Source organism: Anomaloglossus baeobatrachus, chromosome 2 (genome assembly GCF_048569485.1).
Source record: "Anomaloglossus baeobatrachus isolate aAnoBae1 chromosome 2, aAnoBae1.hap1, whole genome shotgun sequence".
NCBI classification, from domain to species: Eukaryota; Metazoa; Chordata; class Amphibia; order Anura; family Aromobatidae; genus Anomaloglossus; species Anomaloglossus baeobatrachus.
Genome location: NC_134354.1, coordinates 700,633,100 through 700,652,533, shown reverse-complemented (window position 1 = coordinate 700,652,533; position 19,434 = coordinate 700,633,100). Strand labels below are relative to the sequence as shown.

The 19,434-nt window shown below is 45.7% G+C and overlaps 1 protein-coding gene across 2 annotated transcripts in view; it reads left to right on the top strand.

Moving 5' to 3' along the window:
• Window positions 1-19,434, top strand: part of CAB39L (calcium binding protein 39 like) — a 123,794-nt gene that overhangs the window by 81,187 nt on the left and 23,173 nt on the right. For both annotated transcript variants that reach the window (XM_075334559.1, XM_075334560.1), the window contains exon 5: window positions 14,385-14,553. In XM_075334559.1, the coding sequence (XP_075190674.1) occupies window positions 14,385-14,553 (169 nt within the window). The remainder of the gene's footprint in view (window positions 1-14,384; window positions 14,554-19,434) is intronic.

Sequence of the window (19,434 nt, the reverse complement as noted above, 5' to 3'; positions counted from 1 at the left end):
ACCTGAAGGTGACGCCATAGTGAATGACCTTATAGCGTCCATCAATCAGGTATTGGATATTTCTCCCCCTGCTCCTACAATGGAGGAGTCAGCTTCTCAGGAGAAATTCCGTTTCAGGTGTCCCAAGTGTACATTGAGTACGTTTCTGGATCACTCTGACTTCAGAGACGCAGTCCAGAAACACCGAGCTTGTCCAGATAAGCGTTTTTCAAAGCGCCTTAAGGATACACGTTATCCCTTCCCCCCTGAGGTTGTCAAGGGCTGGGCTCAGTGTCCTAAGGTGGATCCTCCAATCTCCAGACTGGCGGCTAGATCCATAGTTGCAGTGGAAGATGGGGCTTCACTCAAAGATGCCACTGACAGACAGATGGAGCTATGGTTGAAATCCATCTATGAAGCTATCGGCGCGTCTTTTGCTCCAGCATTCGCAGCCGTATGGGCACTCCAAGCTATCTCAGCTTGTCATGCGCAGATTAATACAGTCACACGTACATCTGCTCCGCAAGTGATGTCCTTAACCACTCAGGCGTCGGCGTTTGCGTCCTACGCCATTAATGCTGTCCTGGACTCTGCGAGCCGTACGGCGGTAGCATCCGCCAATTCGGTGGTAGTCCGCAGGGCCATGTGGCTACGTGAATGGAAGGCAGACTCTGCTTCCAAAAAGTTCTTAACCGGTTTGCCATTTTCTGGCGACCGCCTGTTTGGTGAGCGATTGGATGAAATCATTAAACAATCCAAGGGAAAGGACTCATCCTTACCCCAGTCCAAACCAAACAGACCTCAACCACGGAAGGTACAATCGAGGTTTCGGTCCTTTCGGTCCGCGGGCAGGTCTCAATTCTCCTCGTCCAAAAGGCCTCAGAAGGATCAGAGGAACTCCGATTCATGGCGGTCTAAGTCACGTCCTAAAAAGACCGCCGGAGGAACCGCTCCCAAAGCGGCCTCCTCATGACTTTCGGTCTCCTCACACCGCATCCTCGGTCGGTGGCAGGCTCTCCCGCTTTGGCGACGCCTGGCTGCCACAAGTAAAAGACCGATGGGTGAGAGACATTCTATCTCACGGTTACAGGATAGAGTTCAGCTCTCGTCCTCCGACTCGTTTCTTCAGAACGTCCCCGCCCCCCGAGAGAGCCGATGCTCTTCTGCAGGCGGTGTGCACTCTGAAGGCGGAAGGAGTGGTGATCCCTGTTCCTCTTCAGCAGCAGGGTCACGGTTTTTACTCCAACTTGTTCGTGGTGCCGAAAAAGGACGGATCCTTCCGTCCTGTTCTGGACCTAAAACTGCTCAACAAACATGTAAAAACCAGGCGGTTCCGGATGGAATCGCTCCGCTCCGTCATCGCCTCAATGTCCCAAGGAGATTTCCTGGCATCAATCGACATCAAAGATGCTTATCTCCACGTACCGATTGCACCAGAGCATCAGCGCTTCCTGCGTTTCGCCATAGGAGACGAACACCTTCAGTTCGTGGCACTGCCCTTCGGCCTGGCGACAGCCCCACGGGTCTTCACCAAGGTCATGGCAACAGTGGTAGCAGTCCTACACTCTCAGGGACACTCGGTGATCCCTTACTTAGACGATCTGCTTGTCAAGGCACCCTCTCAAGTGGCATGCCAACACAGCCTGAACATTGCTCTGGAGACTCTCCAGAGTTTCGGGTGGATCATCAATTTTCCAAAGTCAAATCTGACACCGGCCCAATCACTGACCTATCTTGGCATGGAGTTTCATACCCTCTCAGCGATAGTGAAGCTTCCACTGGACAAACAGCGTTCACTACAGACAGGGGTGCAATCTCTCCTTCAAGGCCAGTCACACCCCCTGAGGCGCCTCATGCACTTCCTAGGGAAGATGGTAGCAGCAATGGAGGCAGTTCCTTTTGCGCAGTTTCATCTGCGTCCACTTCAATGGGACATTCTCCGCAAATGGGACAGGAAGTCGACGTCCCTCGACAGGAACGTCTCCCTTTCGCGGGCAGCCAAGGCTTCCCTTCAGTGGTGGCTTCTCCCCACTTCTCTGTCGAAGGGGAAATCCTTCCTGCCCCCATCCTGGGCAGTGGTCACGACGGACGCGAGCCTGTCGGGGTGGGGAGCGGTCTTTCTCCACCACAGGGCTCAGGGTACTTGGACTCAGACAGAGTCCTCCCTTCAGATCAATGTTCTGGAGATAAGGGCAGTGTATCTTGCCCTAAAGGCGTTCCAGCCGTGGCTGGAAGGCAAGCAGATCCGAATTCAGTCGGACAACTCCACAGCGGTGGCATACATCAACCACCAAGGCGGAACACGCAGTCGGCAAGCCTTCCAGGAAGTCCGGCGGATTCTGCTGTGGGTGGAAGCCACAGCCTCCACCATATCCGCAGTTCACATCCCGGGCGTAGAAAACTGGGAAGCAGACTTTCTCAGTCGCCAGGGCATGGACGCAGGGGAATGGTCCCTTCACCCGGACGTGTTTCAGGAGATCTCTTGCCGCTGGGGGACGCCGGACGTCGACCTAATGGCGTCCCGGCACAACAACAAGGTCCCGACATTCATGGCACGGTCTCAAGATCACAGAGCTCTGGCGGCAGACGCCTTAGTTCAGGATTGGTCGCAGTTTCATCTCCCTTGTGTTTCCTCCTCTGGCACTGTTGCCCAGAGTGTTACGCAAAATCAGGTCCGACTGCCGCCGCGCCATCCTCGTCGCTCCAGACTGGCCGAGGAGGTCGTGGTACCCGGATCTGTGGCATCTCACGGTGGGCCAACCGTGGGCACTACCAGACCGACCAGACTTGCTGTCTCAAGGTCCGTATTTCCATCTGAATTCTGCGGCCCTCAACCTGACTGTGTGGCCATTGAGTCCTGGATCCTAGCGTCGTCAGGGTTATCTCAAGAGGTCATTGCCACTATGAGACAGGCTAGGAAACCAACGTCCGCCAAGATCTACCACAGGACGTGGAGGATATTCCTATCTTGGTGCTCTGCTCAGGGTTTTTCTCCCTGGCCATTTGCCTTGCCCACTTTTCTGTCCTTCCTTCAATCCGGATTGGAAAAGGGTTTGTCGCTCGGCTCCCTTAAGGGACAAGTCTCAGCGCTCTCTGTATTTTTTCAGAAGCGCCTAGCCAGACTTCCGCAGGTACGCACGTTCCTGCAGGGGGTTTGTCATATTGTCCCTCCTTACAAGCGTCCGTTAGAACCCTGGGATCTGAACAGGGTGCTGATGGCTCTTCAGAAACCACCCTTCGAGCAAATGAAGGATATTTCTCTTTCACGCCTTTCGCAGAAAGTGGTCTTCCTAGTAGCAGTCACTTCACTTCGGAGAGTGTCCGAGCTGGCAGCGCTGTCATGCAAAGCTCCTTTCCTGGTGTTTCACCAGGACAAGGTGGTTCTGCGTCCGGTTCCGGAATTTCTCCCTAAGGTGGTATCCCCCTTTCATCTCAATCAGGATATCTCCTTACCCTCTTTTTGTCCTCATCCAGTTCACCAATGTGAAAGGGATTTGCATTTGCTAGATCTGGTGAGAGCACTCAGACTCTACATTTCTCGTACGGCGCCCCTGCGCCGCTCAGATGCACTCTTTGTCCTTGTCGCTGGACAGCGTAAAGGGACACAGGCTTCCAAATCAACCCTGGCTCGGTGGATCAAGGAACCAATTCTCGAAGCTTACCGATCGTCGGGGCTTCCGGTTCCCTCAGGGCTGAAGGCCCATTCTACCAGGGCCGTGGGTGCATCCTGGGCTTTGCGGCACCAGGCTACGGCTCAGCAGGTGTGTCTCGCGGCTACCTGGTCGAGCCTGCACACTTTCACGAAACACTATCAGGTGCATACCTATGCTTCGGCAGATGCCAGCCTAGGTAGGCGAGTCCTTCAGGCGGCGGTTGCCCACCTGTAGGAAAGGGCCGTTTTTACGGCTCTATTACGAGGTATTATTTTACCCACCCAGGGACTGCTTTTGGACGTCCCAATTGTCTGGGTCTCCCAATGGAGGGACAAAGAAGAAGGGAATTTTGTTTACTTACCGTAAATTCCTTTTCTTCTAGCTCCAATTGGGAGACCCAGCACCCGCCCCTGTTCCCTTCGGGCTGTTGTTCTTTGTGTACACATGTTGTTCATGTTGAATGGTTTCAGTTCTCCGAAATTCCTTCGGATTGAATTTACTTTAAACCAATTTATAACTTTTCCTCCTTCTTGCTTTTGCACCAAAACTGAGGAGCCCGTGATGCACGGGGGGTGTATAGGCAGAAGGGGAGGGGCTTTACACTTTTAAGTGTAATACTTTGTGTGGCCTCCGGAGGCAGAAGCTATACACCCAATTGTCTGGGTCTCCCAATTGGAGCTAGAAGAAAAGGAATTTACGGTAAGTAAACAAAATTCCCTTCTTTTAAGTTTTTGTTTAGATAATGATGTTAAGGCCACTTTACACACAGCGACATCGCTAGTGATGTCGCTGGTAAAAGCATCCGCCCCCATCGGTTGTGCGTCATGGGCAAATCGCTGCCCGTGGCGCACAACATCGCTAGGACCCCTCACACGTGACTTACCTGCCTAGCGACGTCGCTGTGTCCGGCGAACCTCTTCCTTTCTAAGGAAGTGGTTTGTTCGGCGTCAAAGCGGCGTCACTAAGCTGCCGCCCAATAGAAGCGGAGGGGCGGAGATGAGCGGACCGAACATCCGGCCGACCTCCTTCATTCCTCATTGCGGGCGGCCGCAGGTGTTGTTCCTCGTTCCTGGGGTGTCACACATAGCGATGTGTGCTGCCACAGGAACGACGAACAACCTGCGTCCTACAACAGCAACGACATTTGGCTTTAGAACAACGTGTCAACAATCAACGACTAGGTGAGTCATTTTGATCGTTAGCGTTCGTTCGTGCGTTTCACACGTAAGGACGTCGCTAACCAGGCCGGATGTGCGTCACGAATTCCGTGACCCCAACGACATCTCGTTAGCGATGTCGTTGTGTGTAAAGCCCCCTTAAGACAGGGATAGTTAGGAATGGAATTTAGACATGCAAGTGTGAATGCTAATGGCTTGGAGGGCAAAAGGGACCCAACCAGCTCCCTGAAACCACATAAAAAAGTGGAGCAGCACACTTTGCATTTACAGTGGGTACGGAAAGTATTCAGACTCCTGTAAATTTTTTACTCTTGTTTCATTGCAGCCATTTTGGTAAATTAAAAAAAGTTATTTTTTTTTCTTCTCATTAATGTACACTCTGCACACCATTTTGACAGAAAAAAAACAGAAATGTAGAAATTTTTGCAAATATATTAAACAAGAAAAACTGAAATATCACATGGTAATAAGTATTCAGACCCTTTCAAACATGGTGGTGGCAGCATCATGCTATGGGGGAGTTTTTCAGCTGCAGGGACAGGACGACTGGTTGCAATTGAAGGAAAGATGAATGTGGCAAAGTACAGAGATATCCTGGAAGAAAACCTCTTCCAGAGTGCTCTGGATCTCAGACTTGGTCGAAGGTTCACCTTCCAACAAGACACTGACCCTAAGCACACAGCTAAAATAACAAAGGAGTGGCTTCAGAATAACTCTGTGACCATTCTTGACTGGCCCAGCAAGAGCCTTGACCTAAACCCAATTGAGCATCTCTGGAGAGACCTGAAAATGGCTGTCCACCAACATTCACCATCCAACCTGACAGAACTGGAGAGGATCTGCGAGGAAGAATGGCAGAAGATCCCCAAATCCAGGTGTGAAAAACGTACTTCATCATTCCCAAGAAGACTCGTGGCTGTACTAACTATAAAGGGTGCTTCTACTCAATACTGAGCAAAGGGTCTGAATACTTATGACCATGTGATATTTCATTTTTTCTTGTTTAATAAATTTGCAAAAATTTCTGGTTTTTTTTCTGTCAAGATGGGGTGCAGAGTGTACATTAATGAGAAAATAATGAAAGTTTTTGAATTTACCAAATTGCTGCAATGAAACAGTGAAAAATGTAAAGGGGTCTGAATACTTTCCGTACCCACTGTAAATATTTGCAAGCATTGAATGCATGAAATGTAAACTGCATTACTGTCATAAAGTATACACTTGTAAAATGTAGATATTTTGCTCACTTTTGGGCTAATTCGTGTGTGCCCACCTGCTGCAACAAGACCTGCTTTTCTTTAAAGGGACCTTAACCTTGTCTATCAAACATACCTTTCTCGAGCCAAAAGCCTACAAATTTAAAAAGTATGTTGGACTCCGTACTGGCAGGGATACACAAATTGGACGAGCTGTGTGCAAAATATTCATAAGTTTATTCTAATTGGCAGTAATGCAGTCTACATTTCATATATTCAATGGTTACAAATATCTTAGTGCAAAGTGTGCTGCTTCACTTTATGTGCTTAATGGGGTTATCCAGAGTTCTTGATCAGGAGCACACCGCTCCGCAGCCTCCCAGCTTTCTACTTGCCGGGGGGGGCAGTGCGCTCCGGATCGACTGATAGGTTGGACCAGTGGCATGGTTGTCCACCACTCATCAGAAGATGCCAACAGCCAGTTTTTTTTGTAATTTTTCTAATTGTATGAGAAAATGAGTAGATGTCTATACATATTGAAAACAGGAGCTCTCGTCAGACTGTCTGTCTAAAATTGAGTTATATTGCTGGTTAAACATGCAACATCCATCGGAAAGGAAATTGTAATCAGGTATATGTTTCAGTGCTTTTGCGAGCCAGGGCTATTTAATTGCTAAAGGTAAGTTGAATGTGCACAGTAATTTAATCAAGTAACCGCATATCAGGGACGCTGCTCGAGGACGGCATCCCACATAGCCGAACTGTCACATCTCTTCTGCCGGGGGAAGTCGGAGTGGTGCAGAAGACTGGAGCCGTTCACTGTGACACATGATGGAAGTCGCTTTGTTAATATTTCATTGGCTTGTTAATCATTCATTATCTCAGTTTCCACTCGGCTTGTGTTGGACTTCCACAGTTTAGGTGTTTTGTCCATATGGTTATATACACAGATCAATGGGTTAACAAGTGACCTACAGAGCGTCAATGCTACCCCCAATTAAAGGTCAGACGTTGTCACTGCATTGACTCCTACCCAGAGATGTAAAGCAAAGGTCACGTGTCAGCGTCTGTCTGGCGAGCCGTATCATACACTAATGGAGCTCCCAACACGTGATCCTCCTCACCATGTTCTTTTCCATATCACTATCTAATCTCAGCATATTGTTAAAGACATAGCTATATTTTAAACTTTTGTTCCCGATTTGTTATTTACTTTTTTTTTTACATGTGCAATATCCTCAAAACGTGATGGTTTTCCCATGCATTTAAGGAAAAATACATTAACATCCATGTATACATTTTAAAAAAGACAGTTCAAAATGTTTGTTTTTTTTTTTTGTTTTTTATTTTGGAAGACCGAAGAACCACTGCAGAAGCCACCGTCCTGATTGTTGGAATTTTTTTAATGCAGTGTTTAACCCCTTCACGACCGCGGGCCGTAAAATTACGTCCCTGCGGTCATAACCTTACTGCCCGCGGTCTGCCGGCAGCATCATGCTGCGATCGGCACACATCTCAGCTGATTTTCACAGCTGAGATGTGTGCCTGCTAGGCACGAGCAGAATCGTTATCTGCTCGTGCCGTTTAACCCCTTATATGGCGCTGTCAATATGTGACAGCGCCATTATAAGCGTGATCGCGGTAAAATTTTACTTACCGCCCGATACCGGAAGTCACGTGACGCGATCACGTGACTCCCAATAGTCGTCATGGTAGCACAGGGTCATGTGACTACACCTGACTTGCTTTCACTTTCGCTGTGCCAGCGGCACAGCAAAAGAGAAAGAGAAGCGTATCTGCTGTTTACAGCCTTGTAGCTGTGATCAGCAGATACTGCAGAGCGATCGGAATGCTGATCGCAATAGCCCCCTAGGGGGACTAGTAAAATAAAAAAAAAAGTTAAAAAAAAGTTTTAAAAAATTTAAAAAAAACCTAAAAGTTCAAATCACCCCCCATTCGCCCCATTGAAAATTAAAGGGTTAAAAAAATAAAAAATATACACACATTTGGTATCGCCGCGTTCAGAAACGCCCGATCTATCAAAATATAAAATCAATTAATCTGATCAGTAAACGGCGTAGCGGCAAAAAAATTCCAAACGCCAAAACGACGTTTTTTGTCGCCACAACTTTTGCGCAAAATGCAATAAGAGGCGATCAAAACGTAGCAACTGCGCAAAAATGGTACCGTTAAAAACGTCAGCTCGAGATGCAAAAAATAAGCAGTCACTGAGCCATAGATCCCAAAAAATGAGAACGCTACGGGTCACGGAATATGGCGTAAAACGTGCGCCACTTTTTTCGGACAAACTTCCGATTATTTTTTTTTTAACCCCTTATATAAAAGTAAACCTATACATGTTTGGTGTCTACGAACTTGCACTGACCTGAGGCATCACACCCACACATCAGTTTTACCATATAGTGAACACAGTGAATAAAATATCTCAAAAACCATAGTGCTATTGCACTTTTATTTGCAATTTTTCTGCATTTGGAATTTGTTTGCCGTTTTCCAGTACACTATATGGTAAAACTGAGGGTTTCATTTAAAAGTACAGCTCGTTCCGCAGAAAATGAGCCCTCACATGACCATATTGACTGAAAAATAAAAAAGTTACGTCTCTCAGAAAAAGAATGGCGAAAAAAAAAAACGGAAAGCGAAAAATCGGCCGGTCGTGAAGTGGTTAAGCAAAAGTCAGAAGTGCATTAAAAAGTAATGGGTAATATATATGGCGGCACGTCTCCTTCCTCCTGCTGGACCTAATTATTATTTATTTTTTTTTTTTTAATTAAATATTTTTATTGAAGTTTTCAGATTACAACAATATAAACGTTGGAGGCAACCCAGCCTCTACCCCCCCCTCCCCCCCTACCCTAGCCACCCTCCCCACCATACCTACCCTCCTCCCCCTCCCTACCCTCCTTCCCCTCCCTACCCTCCTTCCCCTCCCTACCCTCCTCCCCTCCTCCCCCTCCCTACCCTCCTCCCCCTCCCTACCCTCCCCACCCTACCTACCCTCCTTCCCCTCCCCACCCTACCTACCTTCCCCACCCCAACATACATTGAGCAAACAATCTTAAGAAATGAAAAGAAAATATAAAATTTGCAGCTCCTTACATTAATTGTCACTTGATCATAAGTAACAATGATACAGTTAACATTTTACCCAATTAGACTGTGTGAGGTTCTCAGTTAAATGTCACTTTTGAGGAAAGATATAACCTGTTCCCATGCTGTTCCCTCCTCCCTCTGCCTATACCAATATTATTGATATATTCTGCAGGCGTTTCTCACCTTTTACCCCTGGTATCATGTTAAAGTAAACCCATTCTGAGCCTAGCCAATTCCCTTGAAGCTAACCCTGACCCATCGATCCACTGGGCCCAAATATTTTTCGAATTTGATGACTCCATTTCTTTTCCGGTATATACTTTTCTCTACATTTATCAACCAATTGACTTTATTGACATATTCAGGAATCGTAGGGATGTGGTCCGAGATCCAGTGCTGAGTGATTAATTTCCTAGCAATATATAACATTCTAGATACGGCCACCTTGCCCTCCTCTTCCAAAGCTAAATCCTCCACGTATCCCAAAATACACACGAAGGGAGTTAAGCTCGTCTCTGTCATTTATACCCTGTTGACTATTTCTGTCACCTCTCCTAATTCGGTTTTTAATTCCAAAAAATAGCATTAAAATCTGCAATGACATTTTTACAAAGTGTGCTAAAGCTCCCTAAATGGCGATTCCAAAGAGACCTCACATCCCACACCTCCATAGTCTTTTTGTTTTTTCCTAAAATTTTATATTAAGTAATTGCACGAATGTGTTTCAACTTGTGTGCTTTTTATGCCAGATCTGCCACTGCAGTGATTAAAGGACGCAGTGATTAAAGGACGCTTAGGTCAGAACGTGTGGCCTTGTTTCTAGCCAATGCTCTGTATATATATATATATATATATATATATATATATATATATATATATATATATATATATATATATATATAATATAAAAATATATAATATAAAAATGTGCCTTGAGATTTTATCCATTTGAATAAAGACTTGGATGTTACCTTTGGCTCCAATGCTGGTTTTTCTATTTCCCACACAGGAACAATGTTGGATGGGTATCGCGTTAGGAGACTTGTTACTGACGTTCCCTTCTTTTATAGTGACTTTTTGTAGTTTTTGAGCTCCAGTTTTCCCTTACCTCTGAGTAACACTGGCTCCATTTGACTTGTATTTGCTTCCAGGTGCTGTATAGTTGGGTTACATGCACCGCAACCCAGAACTGGACATGTTGCAAATGAGAAGTAGCTTAACTGTCTTTTAACATTTGCATAAAGTTTTGTCACTGATGTGCAGCTCTCGACAGCGGCTGCTACACGTTGAATGGAGCAGAACTATGCCGTTCAGCTATGTTCACTGTTTACATCCAGCCGGAGCTATTAAGGTTATGTGCGCACGTTGCGTATTTTCCCGCGTTTAAAACAGCAGCGTAAATGCATGCGTTCTGCTTCCCCAGCAAAGTCCATGAGAAGTCGGCAAATTCCATGTCACTTATTTTGTGCGTTTTGGTTGCATTTTCCACCCATTGAAATCAATGATGTGGGTCAAAACGCAACCAAAATGTGCTTGCACTGCATTTTTGTTGCGTTCTGCATGCTTTTTTGACAAACAGAACGCAGGTCTTTCAGTCTCTCTGTCTGTGTCAGTTTGTCTGTGTCAGTTTGTCTGTGTCAGTTTGTCTGTCTGTGTCAGTTTGTCTGTCTGTGTCAGTTTGTCTGTCTGTGTCAGTTTGTCTGTCTGTGTCAGTTTGTCTGTCTGTGTCAGTTTGTCTGTCTGTGTCAGTTTGTCTGTCTGTGTCAGTTTGTCTGTCTGTGTCAGTTTGTCTGTCTGTGTCAGTTTGTCTGTCTGTGTCAGTTTGTCTGTCTGTGTCGGGCTCTCCCTTTCTCCCTTTCTCCCTCTCTCCCTTTCTCCCTCTCTCCCTCTCTCCCTCTCTCCCTCTCTCCCTCTCTCCCTTTCTCCCTCTCTCCCTTTCTCCCTTTCTCCCTTTCTCCCTTTCTCCCTTTCTCCCTTTCTCCCTTTCTCCCTCTCTCCCTTTCTCCCTTTCTCCCTTTCTCCCTTTCTCCCTTTCTCCCTTTCTCCCTTTCTCCCTTTCTCCCTTTCTCCCTTTCTCCCTTTCTCCCTTTCTCCCTCTCTCCCTCTCTCCCTCTCTCCCTCTCTCCCTCTCTCCCTCTCTCCCTCTCTCCCTCTCTCCCTCTCTCCCTCTCTCCCTCTCTCCCTCTCTCCCTCTCTCCCTTTCTCCCTCTCTCCCGATTTTGAAAATGCCGGACGCTCATTATTCCATCTCGTATTCACTGCTTCCCCCGCCCACCGGTGCCCATGATTGGTTGCAGTCAGGCACACCCCACACTGAGTGACAGCTGTCTCACTGCAACCAATCACAGCCACCGGTGGGCGGGTCTATAGTGCAGTAAAATAAATAATTTAAAAAAAAACGGCGTGAAGTCCCCCCAATTTTGATACCAGCCAAGGTAAAGCACGCGGCTGAAGGCTGGTATTCTCAGGACGGGGAGCCCCACGTTATGGGGAGCCCCCCAGCCTAAAAATATCAGCGAGCAGCCGCCCGGAATTGCATCCATTAGATGCGATAGTCCCAGGACTCTACCCGGCTCATCCCGAATTGCCCTGGTGCGGTGGCAATCAGGGTAATAAGGAGTTAATGGCAGCCCATAGCTGCCACTAAGTCCTACCTTAGTGATGGCAGGCATCTGAGATACTCCCATCACTAAACTGTACTGAAAGTAAATAAACACAAACACCCAAAAAATCATTTATTTGGAATAAAAGACAAAAAAAAAAAGCACCCTCTTTTACCACTTTATTAGTTCCTTAAACACCCCTCCAGTTTTGGCGTGATCCACACGAGGTCCCACGATGTTCAGCTCTGCTACATCGGAAGTTGACAGGAGCGGTCAGAGAATGTCAGTGGTGATGTCACTCAAGTTATCCGCGGCCACAGCTCTAAGGTGAAGGAGTCCAGCTGGCCGCGGGTAACCTGAGTGACAGCACAGATGATCGCGCGGCTCACTGCAGTCACTCAGTAGATTTGTGGTCACAGGTGAGTCCTTCACTTGTGATCGCGAATCATCCCGCGACACACAGACAGAGCGGTGGGATGACAATGAAGTCGTTTGAGGTTCATCCGAGTTTATTCTCATTGCGCGGCGCTCTGTGTCTGCTGTCAGTGGGCATGTAGCAGAGCTGAATCTCCATGGGTCAAAAATGCATCCAAGACGCATGCACAATGCATGCATTTTGGATGCATTATTTTTGGCAAACGCGTTGTCCACTCTGCAAGAGGGTGCAGTTTTTTTTTCTGCACCACAGAACGCAATGTGCGCACATAACAGCTGAGCGGTGGTGTCAGACCCTCCAGGAGGCGTTATTGATTCCTGACCAGAGCTAGCCAAAACATGTGTCATTGCAATAATTTTCCAGGAGAACTACTTCATTTTCTGAAACCATTTTAATGGTACCAACACCCTTATACACAAATACAAGACAACTTATACAGTTTAGTTTTACAAATCAATTATTTGTGAATGGGGCATGTCAGAAGAGTCAGTTCAGCAAGCAGCACCGTCAGTGCCAGGAACGGAGGGTTCTCCTCCTCAAATGTATCTGCCCCTGTAATCAAAAATAGACTGAAGGGTTATTCCTACAATTTCAGTCCTAAAATAGGTTGTAAAATGCTGTACATTTCTAAAAGTGCCTGTTGGTCCACACATCGCCCCCTGAACACCCGCATGCCAGACGTCTGCCTCCCCGGTTGCTCATATATACATCTTGTAGTTCTGTCATGAGAGGTGGCACACGCTCAGCAGATCCCTACTATACTGTAACAGCCGGTATCCTCTCCTTACTTTGCAGTAAGTCAGCACCATTGTATTTGCATCATCTTCACCCCTTTTAACATTAATGGCCTATCTTTACTATGGTGGTTTGGTTGGTAGGTGGGGGTCCAAGTGTTCAACCAAGGCATCCTCCATTTCATTGGAGGCACAGTCTCTGTATGGAACAGCTGCTGAGCTTGTTTAAGCAATGATGGGGACACTGCTCCAGAGACCGCTACAGCCCATTCATTCTCTGGAGAAGAGCAAGTTTGACCCCCAGCATTAGGGGGTCTTCTAATAAACCTCATTTAGATGTCAATGTATCCAAGTCCGAGCACAGATTGGCTGCTGATCTCCCAACACACAGCAGACCGGGTGTGTAGAGCATGTATATGCAAGGTCTTACCACTAGTGGGAGCTGCTCCAGGAGCTCCAGTGAAAATCCCAGTGATTGTTGTATTTACTCTTTCACTGCCAGGAAGGATCCTACTATTATTTCTTAGTGGTCATATGGGTAAACTCAGCCAAGCCTAATTTTTTTCTGTAAAGGAGGGAACATATTCTTCTTTTAGGATTTTGTTTTTATGACTAGGGCCATTTATTTGCCCTGTGATTGGCTATGGGTGGCACATAATAAGTAGTGAGGATCTCGTCTGTGCCATGGACCCAGACAGCCATAAATAAAATAAATAAATGTTTATTTTTATATAGCGCTAACATAATCCGCATTGCTTTACATACATCAGGAACACTGTCCCCATTGGGGCTCACAATCTAAATTCCCTATCAGTATATCTTTGGAGTGTGGGATGAAACCAGAGTACCCAGAGGAAACCCACGCAAACACGGGGAACACATACAGACTCCTTGCAGATGGTGTCCTTGGTCATAATATGCGTCTGCTGGCAACTTCTCGCCTGAAAAAAGGGGCAACCATCAGCCTTTTTCAGGGGGGGTGGTATTTTTGCAGTAACAAGTATGACATGAAACCATTAGACCACACGATTGATAAAATCAGAGCGGAGCCATTTGTGGGGGACATTGGCGGTCCGACCTCAGATGTATAGATGGCCTTAAACAATCGCCACGTTAGATTTTCCAATGTAGAAATTACAAATATTTTGCTAATGTAAAAAATTTTCGTAAAAAAAAAGAAAATATATGGAGGGTTAGTATCAATTTAAGCTGAGAAGAAGCGAACAAAGCCTCCCCCTGTGAGTGGGTCATGTGGATGAGAGGGGTCTATGTATAGCCAGTAATATGCGCACGCCGGCTATTATTACAGGTTGCCAGGCAACAGTGTCACAATTGCGAGCGAGAGAAACATTTACTTAGTATTTGCATAATATTCGTTTTATTGCATATAAGTGCCTCTAGAGCCAAAAAAAAAGAGGTAAAAATAAAAAGAAATAATATAAAAAAATCATGCTGCTGTACATAGACTGAACATATATACTTTTCTTCCAGGTACGAATCCCCTCAAGTGGCTTTACATTGCGGGATAATGCTACGTGAATGTGTCCGCCACGAGCCGCTGGCCAAAACCATCCTGTACTCGGAGCAATTTGAGGACTTCTTTAAATATGTGGAGATGTCAACATTCGACATCGCTTCCGATGCCTTTGCTACATTTAAGGTAAATTGTTCAATGCTCTGTTCAGTGTCTGTCGTCTATAACAGATCTCATGACCACAAGTATTTTCCTCGCTGCGGTATTAGAAGACAGGAATGAAATGTGTCAAACTACACGAAGACCAAGCGTTTATAGGGACCTGATTCATTATAAAGTAATGGGAATTAAACAGTTACATCTATTTATTGCAGCATGTAGCTGGTCATCCGCAATTGTTCCATATGTGTTGGGATAAGAGTGAACTAGGAGTCTGTCATTAGGAGCTACCCTACTAAGCCATGTATATCACAGGCATGTAGGTCATAGAAAGTTGAATAAAATGATCCCTTGATATCTGCGATCTGATGTCTTACTCCAGAGAAACCTACTTATTTATTATATGTAAATGAGCTGTTAAGATCTATGGGCCGGACATAGATCTCCCTGAGAATCTGTCTCCAGAGCTTATTTTATATGAAAGGAGTGTGAGATATGGAGAGAACAAACTGTCAGTCATTACATGTCTCACATTAATAATGCCACCTTTCATATAAAATAATCCCTAGAGATAGATTCTCGGGGAGATCTATGTCTGGCTCATAGATCTTAACAGCTCATTTACATATTTAGAGGAATATGGATTTTTGTGGAATAAAATATTGGATCACATATATCAAGGTATCATTCTATTCAACTTTCTATGACCTGCTTGCCCATATAGATGATTTAGGAGGGTAGATCCTACTTAGAGATTGAACTAAACACAATGTAACAGTGGCTTCTTAGTGGAATCATTTAAAAAAAACATTTCTCATCTCTGTTGCAGGTATTGGCAATCAATGTATCTGACACCTAATTAGTTTATTTTAGATAATTCCAAGGGGGTCACTGGAGGGTGTATGTCATTTTTTACTGAATGAATTGCTGTTTGATAACACCCATTTTAACAAAAGTTAAGGCCCAGTCACACACAACGACTTACCAGCGATCCTGAAAACGATGCGACCTGATAGGGATCGCAGGTAAGTCGCTGGGAGGTCGCAGGTGAGATGTCACACAGTCAGATCTTACCAACGATGCAGGAACAATACAGGTGGCAGTACCGACCTGTATAACGATCTCAGCAGTCACTGTGACCCTGTCACATAGTGTCAAACACAGCGATGTGTCCTGCCCAGCAGGACGTCGCCTTTGAAAAAATGGCCTGGACCATTCTGCAAGGACTAGAGATCTCACAGCAGGGGCCTGATCGCTGGTAGGTGTCACACATAACGAGATCGCTAACGGGATCGCTGTTGCATCACCAAACCCGTGACTCAGCAGCGATCTCGCTAGCGATCTCGTTATGTGTGATGGTACCTTTAAAGGGAACCTGTTAGGTGCAATATGTACCCAGAACCACGAGCAGTTCTGGGTGCATATTTCTAATCCCTGCCTAACTGTCCCTGTATCTAGTATCAAAGATAAAGAGATCTTTAGAAAAAGTATTTCTAAAGATCCCTTATCATATGCTAATGAAGCCAGCGACTAGTTGCAAGGGCGTTTGTTCCCTTGGCTAGTTGGCCCCCTTAGCAGATTAGTACACTCACATGGGCGTGCTAAACATGGTAATGATTGCACAGTGTCAGAGGCATGGTTGCTTTCACCTCTGCTGCCACCGCTGGTTTTCAGCATCCCAAACTTCCGGTCATGTACACTACACTACTTTGAAGCCGGGACGCATACACCCAGCTTCATAGTGCGCATGACTGGAAGTCCTGGACTTCTGATCATGTGCACTGAGTCCGAAATCCAGCATCGGGAACGGTGGCGCAGAGAATGGTGAGGTTGACTATGCCTCTGCACATTCATTAGCATGTTATCTCGCCCACAGAGGCATGCTTACATGCTAATGGGGCCGACTAGCCAAGGGAAGTAACGCCCTTGTCACTAGTCCCTGCACTCATTAGCATACGGTATAAGATCTTTAGAAATACTCTTTTAAATTTATTTATTTATTTTGATCTGCAGTTATTATTACATCACAATGTCCAGTTCAACTTGGTGACAGCTCCTGGTTGTCCCCTTTTAGAGAACTTTGTTTCTTTATGTTTATTTATGTGCTGGATTTATAGACTGTCCAGTCTACGATTACACCTTTTCTTAGTTGGTTTACTTAGTGCAAAAAATTTACTTCGGAATTTTGGAGCCTTCCTTGGCACAAGGTGTCACTTTACACCTCATTCTGTTAAATCACAGACCTTTTTATAGAAGCCATAACAATGTATTGGACAAGGTACAAAAAGTGTCTAAAATTCATAAATGTGGTGGAAGTCATGAACGACGGGTTTTTTTAAAGTGAAAATTACACCAGAATTGATGATGAACATAGAAACATTTGAGCCACCCGAACGGGACGTCAGCGGAAGTGCTGAGGATCCAAATAGTGATTGGCTGCAGCACTACTGTAACGTCCATGGCACTGCAATCAATCGCCAAGCTCAGTGACTTCCCTTGAAGACAACACGAACCACTGAGCTCAGTGATTGGCTGTTAAGCCGCTGTTGAGCCGCTGTCATGATGTTGCTGCTGCAGACAGTCACTGATGACCCCAGGAAAGCTGAAGTCGTCCTCTGGGGGTATTTGGGGGGGGCTGGAGGGGATATATGTTTATAAAGCATCATATGGATATGCATAAAGTCTTCTGAAAGAGGTTAAACCCTCTGACCTACAACAATATATTTTTTCTTCCTGTGTTTTGTTTGTTTTTTTTTTGTTTTTTTTAAGAAAGGGAGGAGGCTGAAATTTTATTAATATCTGTCACCAAGTTCTATTTTTTTTTTTATTATTATTATTATAAAACTTCCGTATTCTATTTCCTAAAACTTCTCTCCTTGCTATCTGGGTGTTCTGCGTTGTAGAGCCTATTACTGATCCATTTTGCCTGCACTTTTTATTTACAAGTATACTTTCATTATATTATCCAAATGTGCCACAGGTCATATGACTGCACTTTTTGGGTCCGCAGCACTTCCATTAACGTGGCCCATATGTCTCTGCGTTCGTCATCATTTCTGCTGCAATATTCACTCCTAAAAAAAGTTTCTTTTGTGACTTCCACCACATTAAAGGGAATCTTGTCAACAGGTTTTTGCCATCTGATCTGAGAGTCTCATAATGTAGGGGAAGAGAACCTGATTCTAGTGATGTGTCACTTACTGGGCTGCTTAGTGTAGTTTTGATAAAATCACTCTTTAATCAGCCATTCTAGGACTTTTTGGCGTGCTGCAGCATAGTCCAGCATATTCATGAGCTCTGTATAACTGCAGCAGAGAAAACACTGATTTTATCAAAATGAAAGCAAACGGCTCAGTAAGTGACACATCGCTGGAATCAGGGTCTCTGTTTCTACATTATGCTGCTCTCAGATGGGGGAGCAAAAACCTGGTGACTGATTCCCTTTAATGGGTTTTAGACACTTTTTGCACCATGTTTTAGTAAGTTGTTGTGGCTTTTCTATAAAAAGAGCTGTGGTTTAGCAGAATGAGGTGTAGGCTAAAGTGGGACTTCTTGTGTTATGAAATGTGACCAAATTTTGATGTAAATTTTTGGCACTAAGTAATCCAACTAATGGTGTAACCTTTAGACTAAGCAGTCTATAAATACACCAAAAATATCAAACTGCATGAACCTCTGTGATTACATCTGGCGCTTTGTAAGATTTCAGTCTGTCTGAGAATTAGTGGATACTGGTAAATGTGCCCCAAATGTTGCCCTAAAGGATTTGTAAAGTATTTGGCATCTTCAGCGGTAAGGCTAGTTTCACACTTGCGTTGAACGGCATCCGTTGCATTGCGTTGTGTGACGGCTGCAACGGATGTGTTGCGTTTAGTGGCGCAACGGATCGTACAAAACAATGGAATCCTTTTTTTTTTTTTTTCTTTTCTTTTTCTTCTTTACATTTTAACCAGCTGCAGACTATTGTGAACGATCAGCTGATCGCTCACAGCAGCCGGTCGCCGAGCCGGGCCATGGGGCTGAGGACGTCAGTGCCGCGGGGACTGCATGGCCGGGGACAGGTGTGTGTGTGTGTGTGTGTGTGTGTGTGTGTGTGTGTGTGTGTACATGCGGACTGCGGGAGGGGGCTGAGCCGAGCGGGGAAGTGTCGGGCTACCTGCACACGTAGCCAGGGTAAATATCGGGTAACTAAGCAAAGCACTTTGCTTGGTTACCCGATATTTACCTTGGTTACCAGCGTACATCACTTGGCGCTGGCTCCTTGCACCCGTAGCCAGGGTAAATATCGGGTAACTAGGCAAAGCGCATTGCTTAGTAACCCGATGTGTACCCTGGTGACGTGTGTAGGGAGCCAGAGAGCATGCGCAGCGAAATCCTACGGATTGCGCTGCACAAAAAACGTTACATGCTGCGTTCCTTCCGCCCGGTGGAAGCAACGCAGCGTCGCCCAGCGGTAGCAACGCAGGTCCATCACTCGCAATCCGTCCATACAAGTCTATGGGAAGCAGCGGAATCCATTAACTGATTTTGCTGTTTTCCAAAACGGCGGATTGCAACTGAAGGAAAACAACGCAAGTGTGAAACTAGCGTAATTAGACGTCACACACAATTAAGATGTGTTTTTTTACTTCGGAATCCTAACTACATGTTAATAATATAGCGCCAACACATTCCAGAGCAATTGTACAGATATTGTCATCATACACATATTGGTCGCAAATGCAGCTCATGTATCTATCTTATCTTTTTTCCTATTTTAGACACAAACCTATAAACTGGGGCAAATTTAAGGCCGGCCTCACACATCTGTGATACACAGACCGTGCTCCGATCAGAAGCCCCGGCCATACCACCGAATCTGCTGATTTGAGCGAACTGCTTCATGTCTGGCCGGGTCGTCTGAGCATA